We start from the raw sequence: 16,231 nt of genomic DNA, 5'->3' as shown, positions 1-16,231 counted from the left end.
CGGCTGAATGCATGCATATCGTGTTATTGAAGAGTGGGATAGTTATTCCATAAGGAAATTTTACAGATGTTGGTTCTGTAAGTTAGCATTTTTATGAAATTTCAGTTAAAGGAAAAAGAAAAACACCTTCTTTTGACATCTCATGTGGTTTTTTTCCTCCCTTCTAGGTTCTGATTGAAAGTTTGTTGATAGTATTTGCTGCAGAGAAATGGGCTTTGGCCATTTTGAGGAAATGTAGAATAGGGTTGGAATTGTGTTGTTATACTAAAAGAGATCAGTATTAAATGATTTAATTCTATTTCCTGGTCTCAGTAAGAATTATTGAACACCACTGTGTGGAATGTTTATTTTATAAAAACATATAAAGTGAATAATTCAGTCATATGTGTACTTATAATAATCAACTTAATATTATTAAATTTGCTACCTTACTCTCTGCCTCAAATAGACTAATGCTATAGCAGGTTCCATAACTTCATTAGAAAAAAATGACAAAAATAGTTTCACTCAGTAAGTTTTGATTATGGTAGATCTTGAGGGTAGGAAACAAAAATGTAGTATTCACATGATTTTGGCTTCCATGGTATAATACCTAGGTCAAGTGAGAGAGTTAATAGTCATGAAACGGTTGAGACCATCAGAGTGTTGAGGTGTATTTCCCAAATTATAAGGGCACAAGACATTCAGGGAAGATGGTTTAGCATAATCAGAGTGTAGAGGGTCTGTAGAATTAAGTTAGTGGAGGAGACAGCATTCTAAATTGGAGTAAATGGTGTGACTAAAGGAATAACTTAGGCATGTGTGATCGTGGATAGCCTTAAATGATAACAGTCTAGGTTTGGATTGAATCATTGTTGGGTTAGGGCAGAACTTAGAGAGGTGGTCGTGTTATGGAAGGCTTTGAAAGCAAAGGTGGCCAGCGAGGAAGTATAAATAGTTTGTTTTTGCAATAGAGTAGCAAGATAAACAATTCTCCTCCTCCCCCAGGTGAGTTATCTTACAAATAGTAGATAGGAAGAGTTTGGAGACAATTGAAAATATTTAGGAGATTATTGCAGTAGTTGGGTTGAGTTCCTGAGTGCCTACCTGGGGAGGGTGACAGCAGGAATAGATTGGAATAACTGACACACTCTCCCTGGAAGAAGTTTAGTCATTAGCATATCCTCAGTGCATATTTAGCGAGTGAATCAGAGGTTGAGAGAGGGAATAGTGTGGAGAATGAAGGAAAAATAAGTTATTGGTGTCTCCTTCCTAGATACCTGGAGAGTTATTTACCACTGATGGGAGATAGATAGGATAAACAAATCTAGGTAGAGGGAGATGATGAGTTCAGTTTGTATATACTGAATTTGTAGTGGTAACTTTGTAAGTAGAAATGGCCTTATAAGTAGTGGATACATGGTTCTGGAAAATAGTCAATTCAGGGCCTGAGGCATAGAGTCAGGGTGTATGGATGCATAATATATATGTAATGTAAGGGCACTTTTTGAGAGTCTTTTTTCCTTCCCTGAGGGAGTGTCTAAAGGGAAAATTGGAAGATAGTAAGTAAGGCTTAGAAAACACCAGAAGAAATCACTTAACATTTAGGTTTTAGAAGGCCATATTTAATCATTTGCTTTCAGTTTGCTTAATTTGAGTACTATTTTTAAAAATCTGTTCTAAAACAACTAGTAACCTATGTTTTGAACAGTTTTGTTTAAAAATAATGGTAAAAATCAGTATATTCTGATCTGATTCTAAAATCAAAATGTTTCTGATTTGATTTAACTTTTCCTAGATTGCTGTGCTAAGAAGACAGCAACGTATGATAAAAAATCGAGAATCTGCTTGTCAGTCCCGCAAGAAGAAGAAAGAATATATGCTTGGTTTAGAGGCCAGGTTAAAGGCTGCGCTTTCGGAGAATGAGAAACTGAAGAAAGAGAATGGATCACTGAAGAGGCAGCTGGATGAAGTTGTGTCAGAGGTGAGGGCTAGTGCTGCAGCCTGATGAGACGGGTTCAAGTATTCTTTTTACCTGAGAAACCAATTGGAAATTGTATAAAACAATAGTACTAGAAAAAAGAGCTCAATAGCCCTAAGGCATTTGCACTTAGGGTAAAGCAGTGGAAAGAGGAGCTTTGAGTTGCACCTCTCCATTTGCATTCTAAAATTGTGTTCCCTGGGTAGCATTTTCTTTTTTGACTAAAATGAATCATGGTGAGGACCCTAAATAGTTTTGCAGGTCTTTCCTTTTAAAAAAGAAAATACAGGGTCACTTGGGTAGCTCGGTCTGTTGAGCATTTGACTTGATTTCCACCCAGGTCATGATCTCAGGATCCTGTGATTGAGCCTGAGTCCGGCTTCACGCTGTAGCAGGAAGTCTGGTTGAGATTAGCTCCCTCTGCCTCTCCCCTCAGTCTGTCTGTCTCCCTCCTTCTCTCCCTCCCTCCCTCCCCCCCCCCCAAAAAAAAGAAAGAAAGAAAGAAAGAAAAGAAAACACACAAAAAAACACTTTAAAGTCTTGTCTCTGTCCCCCTGACCACTATTATGCATTTTGCATTTTGTTGCCAAGGATGTCCTGATAAGGACAGTCTTCTCAGCTCTTTTCATGAAACCTGCTGTCTTCAGGATTTCCCCCGGCAATGCTGTCCTGAACCAAAGGGATGCCTGTGCCTAATGTTTGGGGCTCCTTCCACTGTTCTGTCTTGCCCTGAACACATTAAGAGATTTAAGAGATAGGGAAATAAAACTACAGATGTATTTTTAACATTCTTTGAAGACCCATAAAAATGTTATTGTTGAATTCTTTCCTTTTGGGTGCAGAAGAGACTGCAAGGGAGTAGCCCTTATGTATATCCTCTCCTGTGTCTGTCCTTCTGTCTCTCTGCTGCAGCAGGGAACCTCCAAGGCTCTGCTCTAGTCTTGTGAAAAGTACTGTTTCCTCACTCTTGAGGGTTTTTTTTTTTTAATTATTCATATAATTGGTGAAGAGGAAAGTACTTATCTTAGATGTTGCTTTTTGTGAGATTGATAGTCGTTTAACTGTATTTAACATGGTTATTTCTTTTAGAACCAAAGGCTTAAAGTTCCTAATCCGAAGCGAAGGGCTATCTGTGTGATGGTAGTATTGGCATTTATAGTGCTCAACTATGGACCCGTGAGGTAAGCAGATAGCCATTTGTTTGTTTGGGTACTCATGTTTAACTCGTGTTAAATTTTAATTCTCATTATTTTTAGCTCTAGTTGTAAGCTAGATGATCTAGGTCATCTAGCTTAAAAACAGAACAAATCTGTTTTTCTCAGAGACAGTATTTTGGTAAGAAGAGGGGAGAAGAAAGATTGGTTCCTCTTCCTTGTTCTTTACCTCTTTCTGGCAGAATATTGGTGTTTTTTAATGAAGAAACCTGTGTTTCAGTTATCCAACATATCAGTGGTGGGCCTTGAAATCAGACTGCTCGAGTTCAAATGCTAGCTCCTCCATTTGGTCACTTTGGTGTCTTAGGCAAGTTACTTAACCTCTATACTTCAGTTCCTTTCCTTTAAGATGGTTAAACCTTTTTAATACTATTACCTACCTATCTCAATACTGTGATGCTTGAGTTTCAGTGACTGATTATAAGACACTTGAATGGTTTCCTCCCTAGCGAGAAAGTAAGCAGCTAGAGGAGTAATTATCAGTTTTTGATTTAGTCGGTTTGGAATGGGAATCAAGAATCTAAATTGTTCTCCTTGATTTTGCTACAGATTTCCAGCTCATCACAACTTAAGAAACACTGCTTTTAAGTTAGAGTCATAGAATACTAGAATTCAAAGGGGCCCTAGAGACCCTTTTTCTTTCTTTCTTTCTTTTTTTTTTTTTTAATTAATTTATTTATTTATGATAGTCACAGAGAGAGAGAGAGAGAGGCAGAGTCACAGGCAGAGGGAGAAGCAGGCTCCATGCACCGGGAGCCCGACGTGGGATTCGATCCCGGGTCTCCAGGATCGCGCCCTGGGCCAAAGGCAGGCACCAAACCGCTGCGCCACCCAGGGATCCCCGAGACCCTTTTTCAAACTCCCTCTGACTGTGGCACATTTGATACATGAATGAAATCAGAATCCTAGGTGTTGGGAAATCAAAGAGTAATTACACTAGAGCCATACCTTTAAAGATCTCATGGTCCACCTGAGAAGACAGACAAGTCAAAGGATAACTTGAGTATAATGTGATGAATGTAATAATAGCAGTATGAACAAAGCACTAAAAGAATATAAATGAGTATAGGCTTCCTTGAAAAGGTTCGTGTCATGTTGATAGATGCTCAAAACATTTTTGTTGAATGAGGGTGGTAAGGGAAATCCCCATAGAGGAAGCTCACTCTTGAAGTGTGATAGCAGTTTGCCAGCTGGAAAGTATGGAAAGAGATGCCAGGCAGAGGGACCAGCAGTTAAAAGGCACAATTAGGAAATGACTTGATGTTTTAAGGAAAAAGTGAAAAATTCAGTGTATCTTGTACATGTGGAAATGTGTATGAGGAACATGGGGCTATAGGTATGCGGTAGGGGCCAGATACTGAAGAGCCTCATAAATAATGAAGTACCCCTGGGTTTTTAGGCAGAGGGTAACATAATCAGTTTTGATGTTAGGAAGGTGACTGAGGTTGGTAGCAAGAATTGACTGGACCGAGCAGATGCTATTGGCAGAGACAGCACTGGGAGGCTGTTGATCTATTTAAGGTGATACATGGGAATCTGGACTTGGACTATGGTGATGGGAAGGACAGGCTGTCTCTCTGGGGTTTGATGACTGGTACAGAGTGGGACATATGGAAGAAAAGAGAGAAGTTAAAGATAATTCCAAATTTCTATCTTGAGGGACTGAATGGCAATGTTGTTATTAAGGTAGGAAGTAGGAAGATGAATTGTTTTATGATGGAGGATAATGGTTTTTATTAGTATTGGAAATTTGTGATACTGACTAGACATTGGGAATTACCACGATAGACAGAAGGATGGTAGTGGAGTAGGTGGATTATCCAAGGAGAACATGTAGAGGAAGAAGAATAATGAGAATCTGGGGAAACCAGCATAACAGACTCAGGAAAAGAAACTTTGAGTGAGTAGGGTTAGGGAGAGACAGAAGAAATTGGTTTTCTGAAACCAAGAGTGAAAGGCAGAAACTTGATATGAGAACATTGAATTTGGCAACAAGCAGGTTGATGGTAATCTGTGTAGACTGTAGTGAAATCCTTACTTCTTAAGAGCTCTTTTCATGTAGCCTGATTGTGGTCACTGTTTCGAAGAAATGTATTATTAACTAAAATCCCCATACCTTTTTCACATGTTTGATGGTCAAGCTAGGTCATTCCCATTTTATTTCTACATAGTTTCTAAAAAATAAAATGTAGATCTTGTATTCAACTTTTGTTATCATTTGGTATTAGCACAGCTCTGCAGAGCATTTGATATCCCATCACGGAGCCCCAGACAACCATCTACTTTTTACTAAAATGATTTGGTGGAAAGAGATCATATTTCTGAGTTGACCTATTTTTGAAAGTTTATATTAGACGTGTTACATAGAATATGTAGAAGATACACCTGGAGCAAGCATTTAAATTATTAAAAAAATTTTCTTTACTACCTGTTGACATTTTACTGATATTCTTCATATTAAAATGATTTTTTCATTTAATTCTGATAATGGCAGTCTCAGAGGCTTTATGCAGTAACATTTGATAAATAGTAAAGGTTATGCAGTAGGAAGTCAGGATGGGATATACTCTTGTGAAAGCCCCCATGAGTAAATAGAGATTTGTGTGTGTGGGGGGGAGACAAAAATTTTTCAATGACTTAATGATCCTTATAGCTACTGAGAGTGGAGGGGTTGTGTGGGGATGGATCTCATTTCTTTGAGCAGATGGGTTAATTCATTTTGCAAGACAGAGATGATGGTCCTGTTTCATCATGAAAGTTTTGTGTCCAGGGATCCCTGGGTGGTGCAGCGGTTTGGCGCCTGCCTTTGGCCCAGGGCGCGATCCTGGAGACCCGGGATCGAATCCCACGTCGGGCTCCTGGTGCATGGAGCCTGCTTCTCCCTCTGCCTGTGTCTCTGCCTCTCTCTCTCTCTCTGTGTGACTATCATAAATAAAAAAATAAAAAAAAACATTAAAAAAAAAAAAGTTTTGTGTCCAAAAAATTAGATGGACAGTACAAACAGAATGAAGAGTGGGAGGAAGCTTAAATACTTGAAGGTCCTGAGGAACAGCCAGAAGAGATCTGTATCTGTCTCTTTGTGAAGGCTTGAGAAACAGAAAGCCAAGAGGTAGTGGGAAATTTAGGAAGTGTGCAAATTTTAAAAAACATGGTAACAGGCTTGATTGAAGAAAGGCAGTGAAGAGCTGTGAGGAGTAAAGAAATATCAAAGTATCTTAACGGGTTGGAATATCTCCAGACACCAAGGAGGAGATTAAAAAAAAAAAAAAAATGGCTATGAAACTCCTAAAAAACCAGGAACTATTACTTCTGGACAAAACTTGGCACAAATAGTGAAATATCCAAGCTGAGAGAGCAACAATGGTCTGAAATATTGCAACCTGTCCCTGTAACACTGTTTGGCAATGGAGATGTTCCATCGTGTGTTATTCAGAAGGATTGTCTACTAACCCCATCCTTTGCAGCCTCTTCACTGCAAGACTGAGAAGCTTCTCAGGGCTGGGAATCTGCCAGAAGAGCAGAAACTCCCCAGTTGGACCTTATTAATACCACCTGGAATGTATTTATTGAATAACTTTCACACCCATGGCCCTATATATCTATAAAGCTTAAGCAAGCATTATTATGTTTTAATTGGTGCAGAAAAAAACAGATTATGAGTTCTAACTGAACTTTTCTCAAGTACTGCAAAACTAAGTCTGGTCAGACAAATAGACATTTTAATGAGAGATTTCCAAAGCATTTTAAATTTAGGAAACGAAAACTCTTTCATAACAGATCACATTACCATAATAAAGTTGTCAGTGTTGTTTCAGATGTTCAATGTAGAATCGAACTTCTGTGCATATATTGGTGTGGGTCCAAGTGAAAATATATTTAACATGCAAGTTTGCTGCATATAGGTATGCCTTAAGAATATTTCCTGAAGGCACTTGTGATGAAATGTAAATACATCTTACATCTAAAGTAAGGGGTTTTGTGCAGCAACACTGACTGGTTTGAAGAGTTTTAGGTTACTGGATTGTCATCACACAGAAAAAATAAAATAAACCAGGCAGACTTAAAAGGGTTAATTTTTCTGACCTTATTGATGTTGTGTGGATAGTAAAGATGGCATCTAGCTATTTCTGGCACGAGATTCAAAGAGCTGGCCCACTCTGGGTGGTCTATAAAAATAGTAATTCTGGGTAGCAGAGAATGGCTGAACTGGATAAATGTGAATTGGTAGGAAACTCTCTTCTTACTACTCATTAGGATTGATTCTATGCTTATTAGTCCTATTTTATAGTTAAAGAACTGGAAATTTAACCAAGGTCTCTTAAAAATTATCATTGAAAGCTCAGCCTTTTCTAATATACCATAAAGTGGTTTTTTTCTGCCATTGCCCAAGAAACCTTCAGGACTTCTGTTTTTGGCAACATGATAGGGTTTTTGGCTAGAGATATGGAGAAACTCTTTGCAGTTTCATATGCCAAAAAAATGCTGATTTAAAAAACAAATCAAAACTCTTATATAATGACTGAATTGAAGACAAAGTAAGGACTTCTCAGATTCTCAGAGGCCAGAAATATAATGATAACATGAATTATTTGGTAGGCTAGTGTTGGAAGAGGTACTTGTTCTGGAGTCATTTACTGATCCTTTTGGCCTAGACAAGGTAGGAAGTCACAACTGAGCTCTATCCCCCTTTCCCAAACCCAAATAAAGCTGGAACTTCCAAAGAATCACATTCTCAGTTGCTAAAAAGAAGGAAGGGGGAAAAGTAGGTTGTCATACCACATAGGGATAGTGTTGGTAAGTACCTGTCTTGGTATTAGCTTTGAGTAGGGTGGAAATAAGGAAAAAGTCTCTCTGAGAATTCATCATCACAAGCCTTAATTCATACAGATTTGAGCCTGGATTTATGCTACTGTTGTGCCTCCTCAAAAAACTAAACCAAAAATTTAGTTTAAGTGGCCCTGTGTTGGTACTGCTAGCCTCCTGGCAGACACAGATGCATACTCTTCTCTGAGGAAAGCACTGTGAACATCCATACTGAAAAACTGCTGCAGATCCAGTTCCAAGTGAACATGAGCCAACATCCCCTTGCTTCCCCAGAATCATTAGTCACACTAAGAAACAAGCCACCATGAACAGGAGTTAGAGGAAATAAAAAACTACAGAATCAGACATTGAAGACTCCAGATATTTGAATCAGCAGATACAAGGTGTAAAATAAATATGTGAAATAAAAGGGAATTGAAGAATGACAAAGGAACGAAAGACTATCAGAAATGATCCAGACATTTTGAAAAAAAAATCTAGAAATGTGATAAGTTAAAATTAGAAAAACAATACCTGGGTTATAACAACAAAATAGGTACATTTGAAGAAATCGTGAATGGGGAGATAGGGCTGAAGAAATGCAGAGTGGAAAAGAAAGATGAGATGGAACACATGGAAGAGATTAAGAGACAGGAGATTATACTACCATAGCCAAGTAATCAAAATAGTGCTTGTCAGGAGATGTTCTGACATCTGACATCACTTCCTGATGTGATGCACTGAAAAGGATACAGTATCACTTCTGTGATATTCTGGCCAAAAATGAATAACCTTAATTTTATCATGAAAAAAACACCAGATAAATCCACACAGAGGGGACAATGCAGAAAATAAATAGCCTCTGATCTTAAAAAGAGAGTATTCAGAATGGAAGAAGGAAAATAACCTCAAAAGAAGATTTGAGATGCAGAAATGAATGGCCAACAACAAAAATAATAGTTGTAGATGAAACTTTTTTAAAAAGTTGATGATCTAAAACATTAACTATGTCTAGTTTGTAAGGTTAGAACAAGTCAAGGTTGAAGTGTTTTCTGTAGTCATACCTAATAAATTGGGAAGGGTGTGATTGAAGCGAAAACATTCGAAGTTCTGATCCTTATTTGGGAAGTAGGTAAAAATATTGTTTAGACTTGTTAAGTTATATTAGCATTTTAAAGCTTTGGGTTAACCCCTAACAAAATATAATTGGAGTGTATCATTTCAAAATCTAGTGGAAGGAACATCACTGAATGAGATGGGCATACTCAACCCAAAAGAAGGCATGAAAAGAGGGAAAGAGACTACTAGAATATGAAAGCATGAAATATGATAGTAGAAATGAATCTAGAATATTACCCATAATCATGATATGTGGAAACTGACAGAACTCTATATTTAGAGCACAAAGCTTGTCAGACTGCGGGTGGGGAGGCAAAATAACAACTGTATGCCTTTTAAAGGAGAAACATCTAAAAAGCATCAAGGTACAGAAAGTCAAAGTTGAAAGTCAAGGGATGGAAAAGCAAATAGTAGATAAAACAAAGCTGGAGTTGGTTTATTAATATCAGACAGATATCATCTAAAGAGACAGTATTAATAGACCTAATTACTTACCGGTTGATTAAAAGGTTAGTTTACCAGGGATATATAATAATTCTAAATTAGTATATACCTAATAATAGAGCTTGGAAACAATCACTACTAGAACTCTGGGGGAAACGGACATTTCACTGCCGTAGTGAGTGTGCCTCTTTTGATGGAGCACAGTGACAGGAAAATCTGCAAAGATAGAGAAGATTTGAATATTATGATTATGAAACTTGATCTAATGGCCATTTAGATAAACACTACATTTATCAACACAGAATTTTTGAACCAGAGGTGGAGATGTTAAGAAAAGAATTGATCTGCACTAGGTCATAAAGGAACTCTTAACAGATTTCAAAGACTAACATGTAGATTTCATTCACTGTCCATGTAATTACACTAGAAACCAATAACAAAAAGAACTCCTATATTACTAGAACTTAAAAAGCACAATTCTAAATAACTCCTAAACCAAAGAAGAAATCATAATTAAATTATTACTGAATGGTATTAGAAATACTATTTATCAGACCTTGTAGGAACTATCATATTGTATGGAATAAGCAAATTGCAGAAGAGAATATATGGTATGGTACATTTGTACTAAGTTTAGACCAAAAGAACTGTACAGTATGAATGTGTATGCATATGTGGTAAAGCTATATAGAAAAGCGAGGGAATTGTTATTACAGAAGTTAGAAGTTGCATTGACCAAGTTTAACTCACATGTAGGCCAGGCTAAGTATTTCTGCCTGCTGCTCCCAAATCATCCTGTTTACATATCATAGAACTTGTCACACAGTCCTAGTTATTCCCATCTTCACTGCTATAGCTCTTGTGTTGTTGTTTCTTTTCCTTTTTTCTTTTTTTGAGAAACTTTGCTTCAGTCCGTGTTTTTATTATATCTTCAGCATTTACCATAATGTGTATAGTACATGGCAGACACAAAATGTTGCACTGAATTACTAAGAAGGATTTTGTCAGGCTCACCAGAAGAGACAGGCATTCCAGGCGAAGGGAGTTCTGTGAGCAAATATTTAGAAAGGATGACTTTTTACCCGTAGTAGGAAGCAGTCAGGTATGGCTAGACCTTTCTTGACTTTTAGATCATGCTTAACATAGTGTAGTTACTTTTTTTTTTTTTAAAGATTTTATTTATTTATTCATGAAAGACACACACACACACAGAGGCAGAGACACAGGCAGAGGGAGAAGCGGGCTCCATGCAGGGAGCCCAACATTGGGATTTGATCCTGGGTCTCCAGGATCATGCCCTGGGCTGAAGTCAGCGCTAAACCGCTCAGCCACCCGGGCTGCCCCATAGTGTAGTTACTTAATAAAATAAATCTTTGTGGTGGTAATTGATTGAACAGATGAATGAATGAATGCTGGTATGTATGAGCATAGACTGTCTGGCAAGGAGTGGAAAGCAGCAGGGCTCAGAGGGCAGCCCACCTGTGGCCAGTTCCTCTGGGGCATCCTGCTCCCTGCAGAGGAGAAGACCGTTTTGAAACAGTGACCATTAAATGGTAGAGTTCCAGTGAGTACTAAGTCATAAGGTGTGTGTTGTGAGTATTGTCTGGGCAGGGGAGGAGGGAAGTGGAGATGGTGATTATAGGAAAGGCTTCACCCCAGAGAGTGAAATTAAAGATTTAGAAGGAGAGTAGAGACTGATGCTCATGGGAGGTGTAGGACACAAAACACCAAGGTATGATACAGAGATGGAAAATAAGTTTTTTCCCCATGTCTATCCTTTGTGTTGCCTTAAAAAAAAAAAAAAAAAAAAAAACATAAGCCCAAAAAGTCTTCACTCTGTGGGCCTTTTATGACTGGTTAAATTTTCTTATTTTTCTTCTGGTTGTATGTTTTCCAAGACACTTTAATTTTCATAACCCATTCTCTTTATATCATTGTTATTACTTTCTGCATTATAGTGTCATTTAGCCTTCTAAGGATGTTGGAATGGGATAGGATACAGTGTAAGTGCTTATCAAGTTAGTATTTTATGAGGTTGAAGAAGAGATTAAGGAGGGGGATGAGTTTTTAGAGTTTCCCTTTCTTGGGTTCCTGCTTTCTTTTAAAGCATTGTTCAAAGATCATACCTGATATCAGTCATACCAGAGGCATGGTTTTCATTGCTGCTCTGTGCTGATGTGTTTCTCTTTTGTTATTATTTTAAGTTTTTACTTCAAGACCATTTTGACATTAGGGAAGTTTAACTCTTCCCCCATATCTCAGGGATTGATGTAAATTTCAGAGTTGTACAGATACCAGGGAAATAGGGTGGGGTGGAGGGAATGAGCAGTGTTTCTTTTAGACATTTGTAAAAATACTTCTTGGTGGAGGGAAGTTGAATTAATTTAAGAAAAGCGGAGGAAATAAGGGAAGAGAAAGGGAAAATAGATTAATCTTGATGGAAGAAAAGAATTTCCGAAAGGTACTGTTGGCAACATAAAGTTTAACCAGCGATAAATTGTGTTAAAAATACTTCCATCTTTATAAAACAGGATGATTAAGAGCTAGTTGGAGAAACATTGGTCTGAACCCTATTTGCAGTCTGTTGTTTATTGTTCTGAGTTTTGTTGACTGTTGAGTAACAAAAGGGACTATAGTTTTTATCGCAGAAGTTTGAGGTTTTGCAGATTTTCCTTGCCTCCTCAAAAGTTGGATGATTTTTTTGTCACATTTTCTCATTGTGGTTCTCAACCGTGGTTATACATTAATAGTCACCAGGAAATCTTCAAAAGGAAGGAGCCCTGCCCAAAATTTGTGGAATCTGGTAGGATGGGTCTGATTCATTTACTCCTAAAATGTTTTTCCCCCAGTGATTCTGAATTATGTCCAGAGTTGAAAACTGTGTAGTGTTGTCTTTCTTTTTTCTATACATTGGCCTCTGGAAATTTTAAGAGCACTTATTCATTGTATGAGAAGATAATGTGTATAAGATAAATTTCATTAAATCTCTAGACACACACCCCTATACTTAAAAGTTTGTCTTCTATAATTGATGAAACATATGGACCTCTGTTTTGTACTGAATAAGAGCCACAGCATAACCTTGTGAGGGGAACTTCTTCCTGGCACATAGGACTACAGTTCGTACTTTCCTTTGTCATGTTTTCTCCCCTTTCTATTTTAAAAGTCACTATCGTCATCTTCCTTTTCTGAAAATACAAAGCAACATCTAAGGAGGTTTTGAATATGCTAGGTCTTAAGAAAAAATAATAAGTGTTTGAAATTGACAATGCCTTTTCCTTGTTTGCGGGTTAGATGCTGTCCCCTCACTAGAACGGAATCTATAGTTTGAGACGTCAGACTTGGATGAAGAAGAGTAAATCATGCTATTTCAGGGCCAGCTACTCTGTGGTTTGCTTATGAGACTGTTAAGGAAAAACTGACCACAGAGAATATGGCATTGAATTTGAGATGTCTGGAACTGGTTAGAAATAAAATGTCTCTATTCTAGCATTCTCTAAGTTTGTCAGCTTTTCATAATTTTTACAGGAAAAACTCTAGCTTCTTATCCTAAGATGAGCCTGTCCCCAAATCTGGCTCTGATTTTTTTTTTTTCTTGTTCAATTGCTGAGCACATTTTGCTGTATGAAATCATTATTGGCTGTAGGTTAAAAGTTACTGTATAACTTAAATGTCAGAATTCAAACCACCAAGTATACATGGTTTTGTTCAGCCAGATTTTTAAAATGAAATCTAATTCAAGTTCTTGGCTAAAAGTACTTTCCACATTTATCAAAGTGACACATAAACTGAAGAAATAAAATACATCTAAATAGCAGGTGTTACTGGATCTGGGCTTGCAGAGAGGAAATAGAGCTAAGGGCAGTCCTTCCCCCAAATCATCTCATTTATTTATACATTCTTCAAAAAAATGTGCAGAGTAATTGGTTCTCTTTCCTTCCACCCTCTGTAGATTCCATCCTTGTTTTAAAAGATGGCTCAGTCTGTCAAGTGGCAGAGCTGAGTTTTGAGGGTGTAGAAAAATCTGTTGGTGTTTTTCTTTAGTTTTGGACTTCATGTGAGTTGTATGTTGGAAGGTTTACAAGGAGTACCAGTGGCTTTAGCATTTATTGCTTGGCTACCTTTTGTCCCAGACTTGAGTTGTTAAAGGATTTGAAATCAGAAACCTACATCCTTTGCTAATTGCCTTCTTTACCTTGAATAAGTCACTATGTTACTTTGAAGATAAATGGAGGTCATGTAACTTCTGCTTTTTATCTTTTGAGAGAGGGTCCCTGAGAAACCAGGGCAGACAAGAAAACCGTCGGAGTTTAAGGTGGGTACTGTGATGTTTTCTTTAGAGCCCAAATCTTAGTTTATGTATGGTGTGTCTGAAGCAGCTTCCACAACCATCATTTCCAGTACTTAGTATATTCAGGTAGGACCCTGCTGTAGAAGTTGAACAAAACATAAATAATGAAGGAATACATAGCTTTACTTGTGCTAAGGGAAGGTCTAGCGTAATATTAAGATAGCTGGAACTTTTGATTGTAAGAAAATATATCTGTAATTATTCTATATCATTTAAACTAGGCAGTTGGCCATTAATGCCTTATTTTCTATAGATTTGAGCTGTTTTGTCATTGCAGTAAGCATTTGAAACTTAAATATTTTAAAGGTCATTGCACAGATTTATTTTTAAAAGATTTTATTATTTATTCATGAGAGACACAGACAGAAAGACAGAAACATAGAGGGAGAAGCGGACTTCTCGCAGAGAGTCTGATGTGGGACTCGGTCCCCAGACCTGGGATCACACCCTGAGAGCTGAAGGCAGACACTCAACTGCTGAGCTACCCCGGTGTCCTTGTACAGATTGTTTTCAACTGAGTTATGGCCATTGTAGCATGTGTGAACTCTGTGTGTGGTGTGCATTTAGATTTTGTGTTGTCTGTGTGTTCTGAACATAAATTGGCATCTGTATGTTCTGTCCACGGTCAATTTATCACAGTCCATGACCTCTGAGGAGCTAGAATTAGGGAATTACAGAGAATCCATATGCCTTATATAGCTTTCTCTCTGAGTTCTTCTTAGTAAAGCAGCATTACTTGCTTTTGTTTCTCCTTCCTAGGTGGGTTTTATTGTTGTGAATTTGAAAATGTGAGATAGATGGAATTAAGACAGTTGGAAGAAAAGATGAATGAAAGAAAATTCTTTCCAGAATAATCTAGGTTGGCTCTATGTTGATATCATCTGTGCTTGGTTGGTAAAGGTAGTGGCTTTTTTGTTTGCTGTGTTAAGCTGTTTTTTATCAAATACTAAGCAAACGAGCCTAAGCAATTTCTATAAATTCTCTCAGAACTATAAGGGAAGGTGTTACTATCTCTGTTTTACAGATGAGGAGACTGAAATCATTACCGGTGTAATGATTATTTTATGGCTTGTCTGTTAATAATGTTGCAGAGCCAGGATTCAGAGTCTGCCTTTGAACCCTTGTCTTAATCACTAATAGAACCACCCAGGGGGGGAAGAAGTTGGTATTTACAGATAGAAGGAGAGGAGTTTAGGACTCAATCCAATAATTTTACCCATCCCTTTAAAGTTTAGGATTGGCTGTGAAAGGAGGAGAAAATACTCGTAAGTTGACTAGATTGATGTAAATATTACAGAAAAACTATTGCACTCAAATTTACAAGCATCTTTTTGACATTTAGAATGATTAGGGGGTGTCTTTCTCAAGTGAGAAGGTAACCAAAGAGTTGATTACACACAAACTTTTTATATTAAACATTGACTCCTTGACTTCAGCAATTAAGTATAGTGTATTAGTGATCTATTGCTATGTAACAGATCATAGCAAGGCTAAAGCAAGGCTTGGAACAACATTTACTTTGCTAAAGCATCTGTGGTTTGGACAGGACTCAGTAGAGACAGCTCTTTGCCCCTCACCATGGAGTCAAATGGGGTTGGGTTCATGGACCACTTTCAAGATGGCTTGCTCATGCATCATTGCCAGCAGATTGGTGCTGGCTTCCACTGAGACCACCGGGGTATTGGGCCAGGGTTCTTCATTCTTCTTCATCTAGGCTTCTCCACAAGCTGCTTGGCTTTCCTCTTAGTTTAGTGGCAGGGTTCCAAGAATGAGCATCACCTATTAGAAGAGTGCTTACTTTATAGTTGTTCATTGAATGAGTGAAAGGATCTCGTGCTGTTTTCTTGCTCATGTCGGCTCACTTGGCAAACTGCCACTGCAAAGTACATGTTTCTTCTCATGGTCTGGTAATCCCTGGTTCTGAGAACTGCTATTTAGAAGGTTTTTAAAACTTGATTTAAAGATTTATTTCTTTATTCAGTCTCATTTCTAAACAGAAAATTACTCCCAGTTATTATCAGCCTGCAAAAATCATCTGTGAACCTTTCAATAAACGGAAAAAACTTCTTTAAGATTTGGAGAACTAAAAAAAAAAAAAAAAAAGATTTGGAGAACTCCCTTGAGAACTTTCTGTCTTTAGCCTCAGTTGCAATGAAAATTAACATAATTTCCTGTTCCTGGATCTGGAGATGGTATAATAATGAGTTCACCACCTGCCATTCTTGAGTTGTGAGTTAGTGTCCCTAAAATGAAGACTTGGATTTTTCTCTTGACATGAGGCAGAATGGTACATAAATTTCATCTGTTTGTTATTTAGAAAAGAGAAATAGCTCTTCTCTG

General features: G+C 37.6%; 1 protein-coding gene across 1 annotated transcript in view; it reads left to right on the top strand.

Annotated features, from left to right (window-relative positions):
* Nucleotides 1–16,231, top strand: part of ATF6 (activating transcription factor 6) — a 202,928-nt gene that overhangs the window by 47,460 nt on the left and 139,237 nt on the right. Inside the window, exons 8-9 of the mRNA XM_025991244.2 lie at nucleotides 1,778–1,963; nucleotides 3,050–3,141. Coding sequence (XP_025847029.1) covers nucleotides 1,778–1,963; nucleotides 3,050–3,141 — 278 coding nt within the window. The remainder of the gene's footprint in view (nucleotides 1–1,777; nucleotides 1,964–3,049; nucleotides 3,142–16,231) is intronic.

The sequence above is a fragment of the Vulpes vulpes genome, chromosome 5, assembly GCF_048418805.1.
Source record: "Vulpes vulpes isolate BD-2025 chromosome 5, VulVul3, whole genome shotgun sequence".
NCBI classification, from domain to species: domain Eukaryota; kingdom Metazoa; phylum Chordata; class Mammalia; order Carnivora; family Canidae; genus Vulpes; species Vulpes vulpes.
Note: the sequence above shows the minus strand (reverse complement) of the source record. Positions and strands in the feature narration are given on the sequence as shown.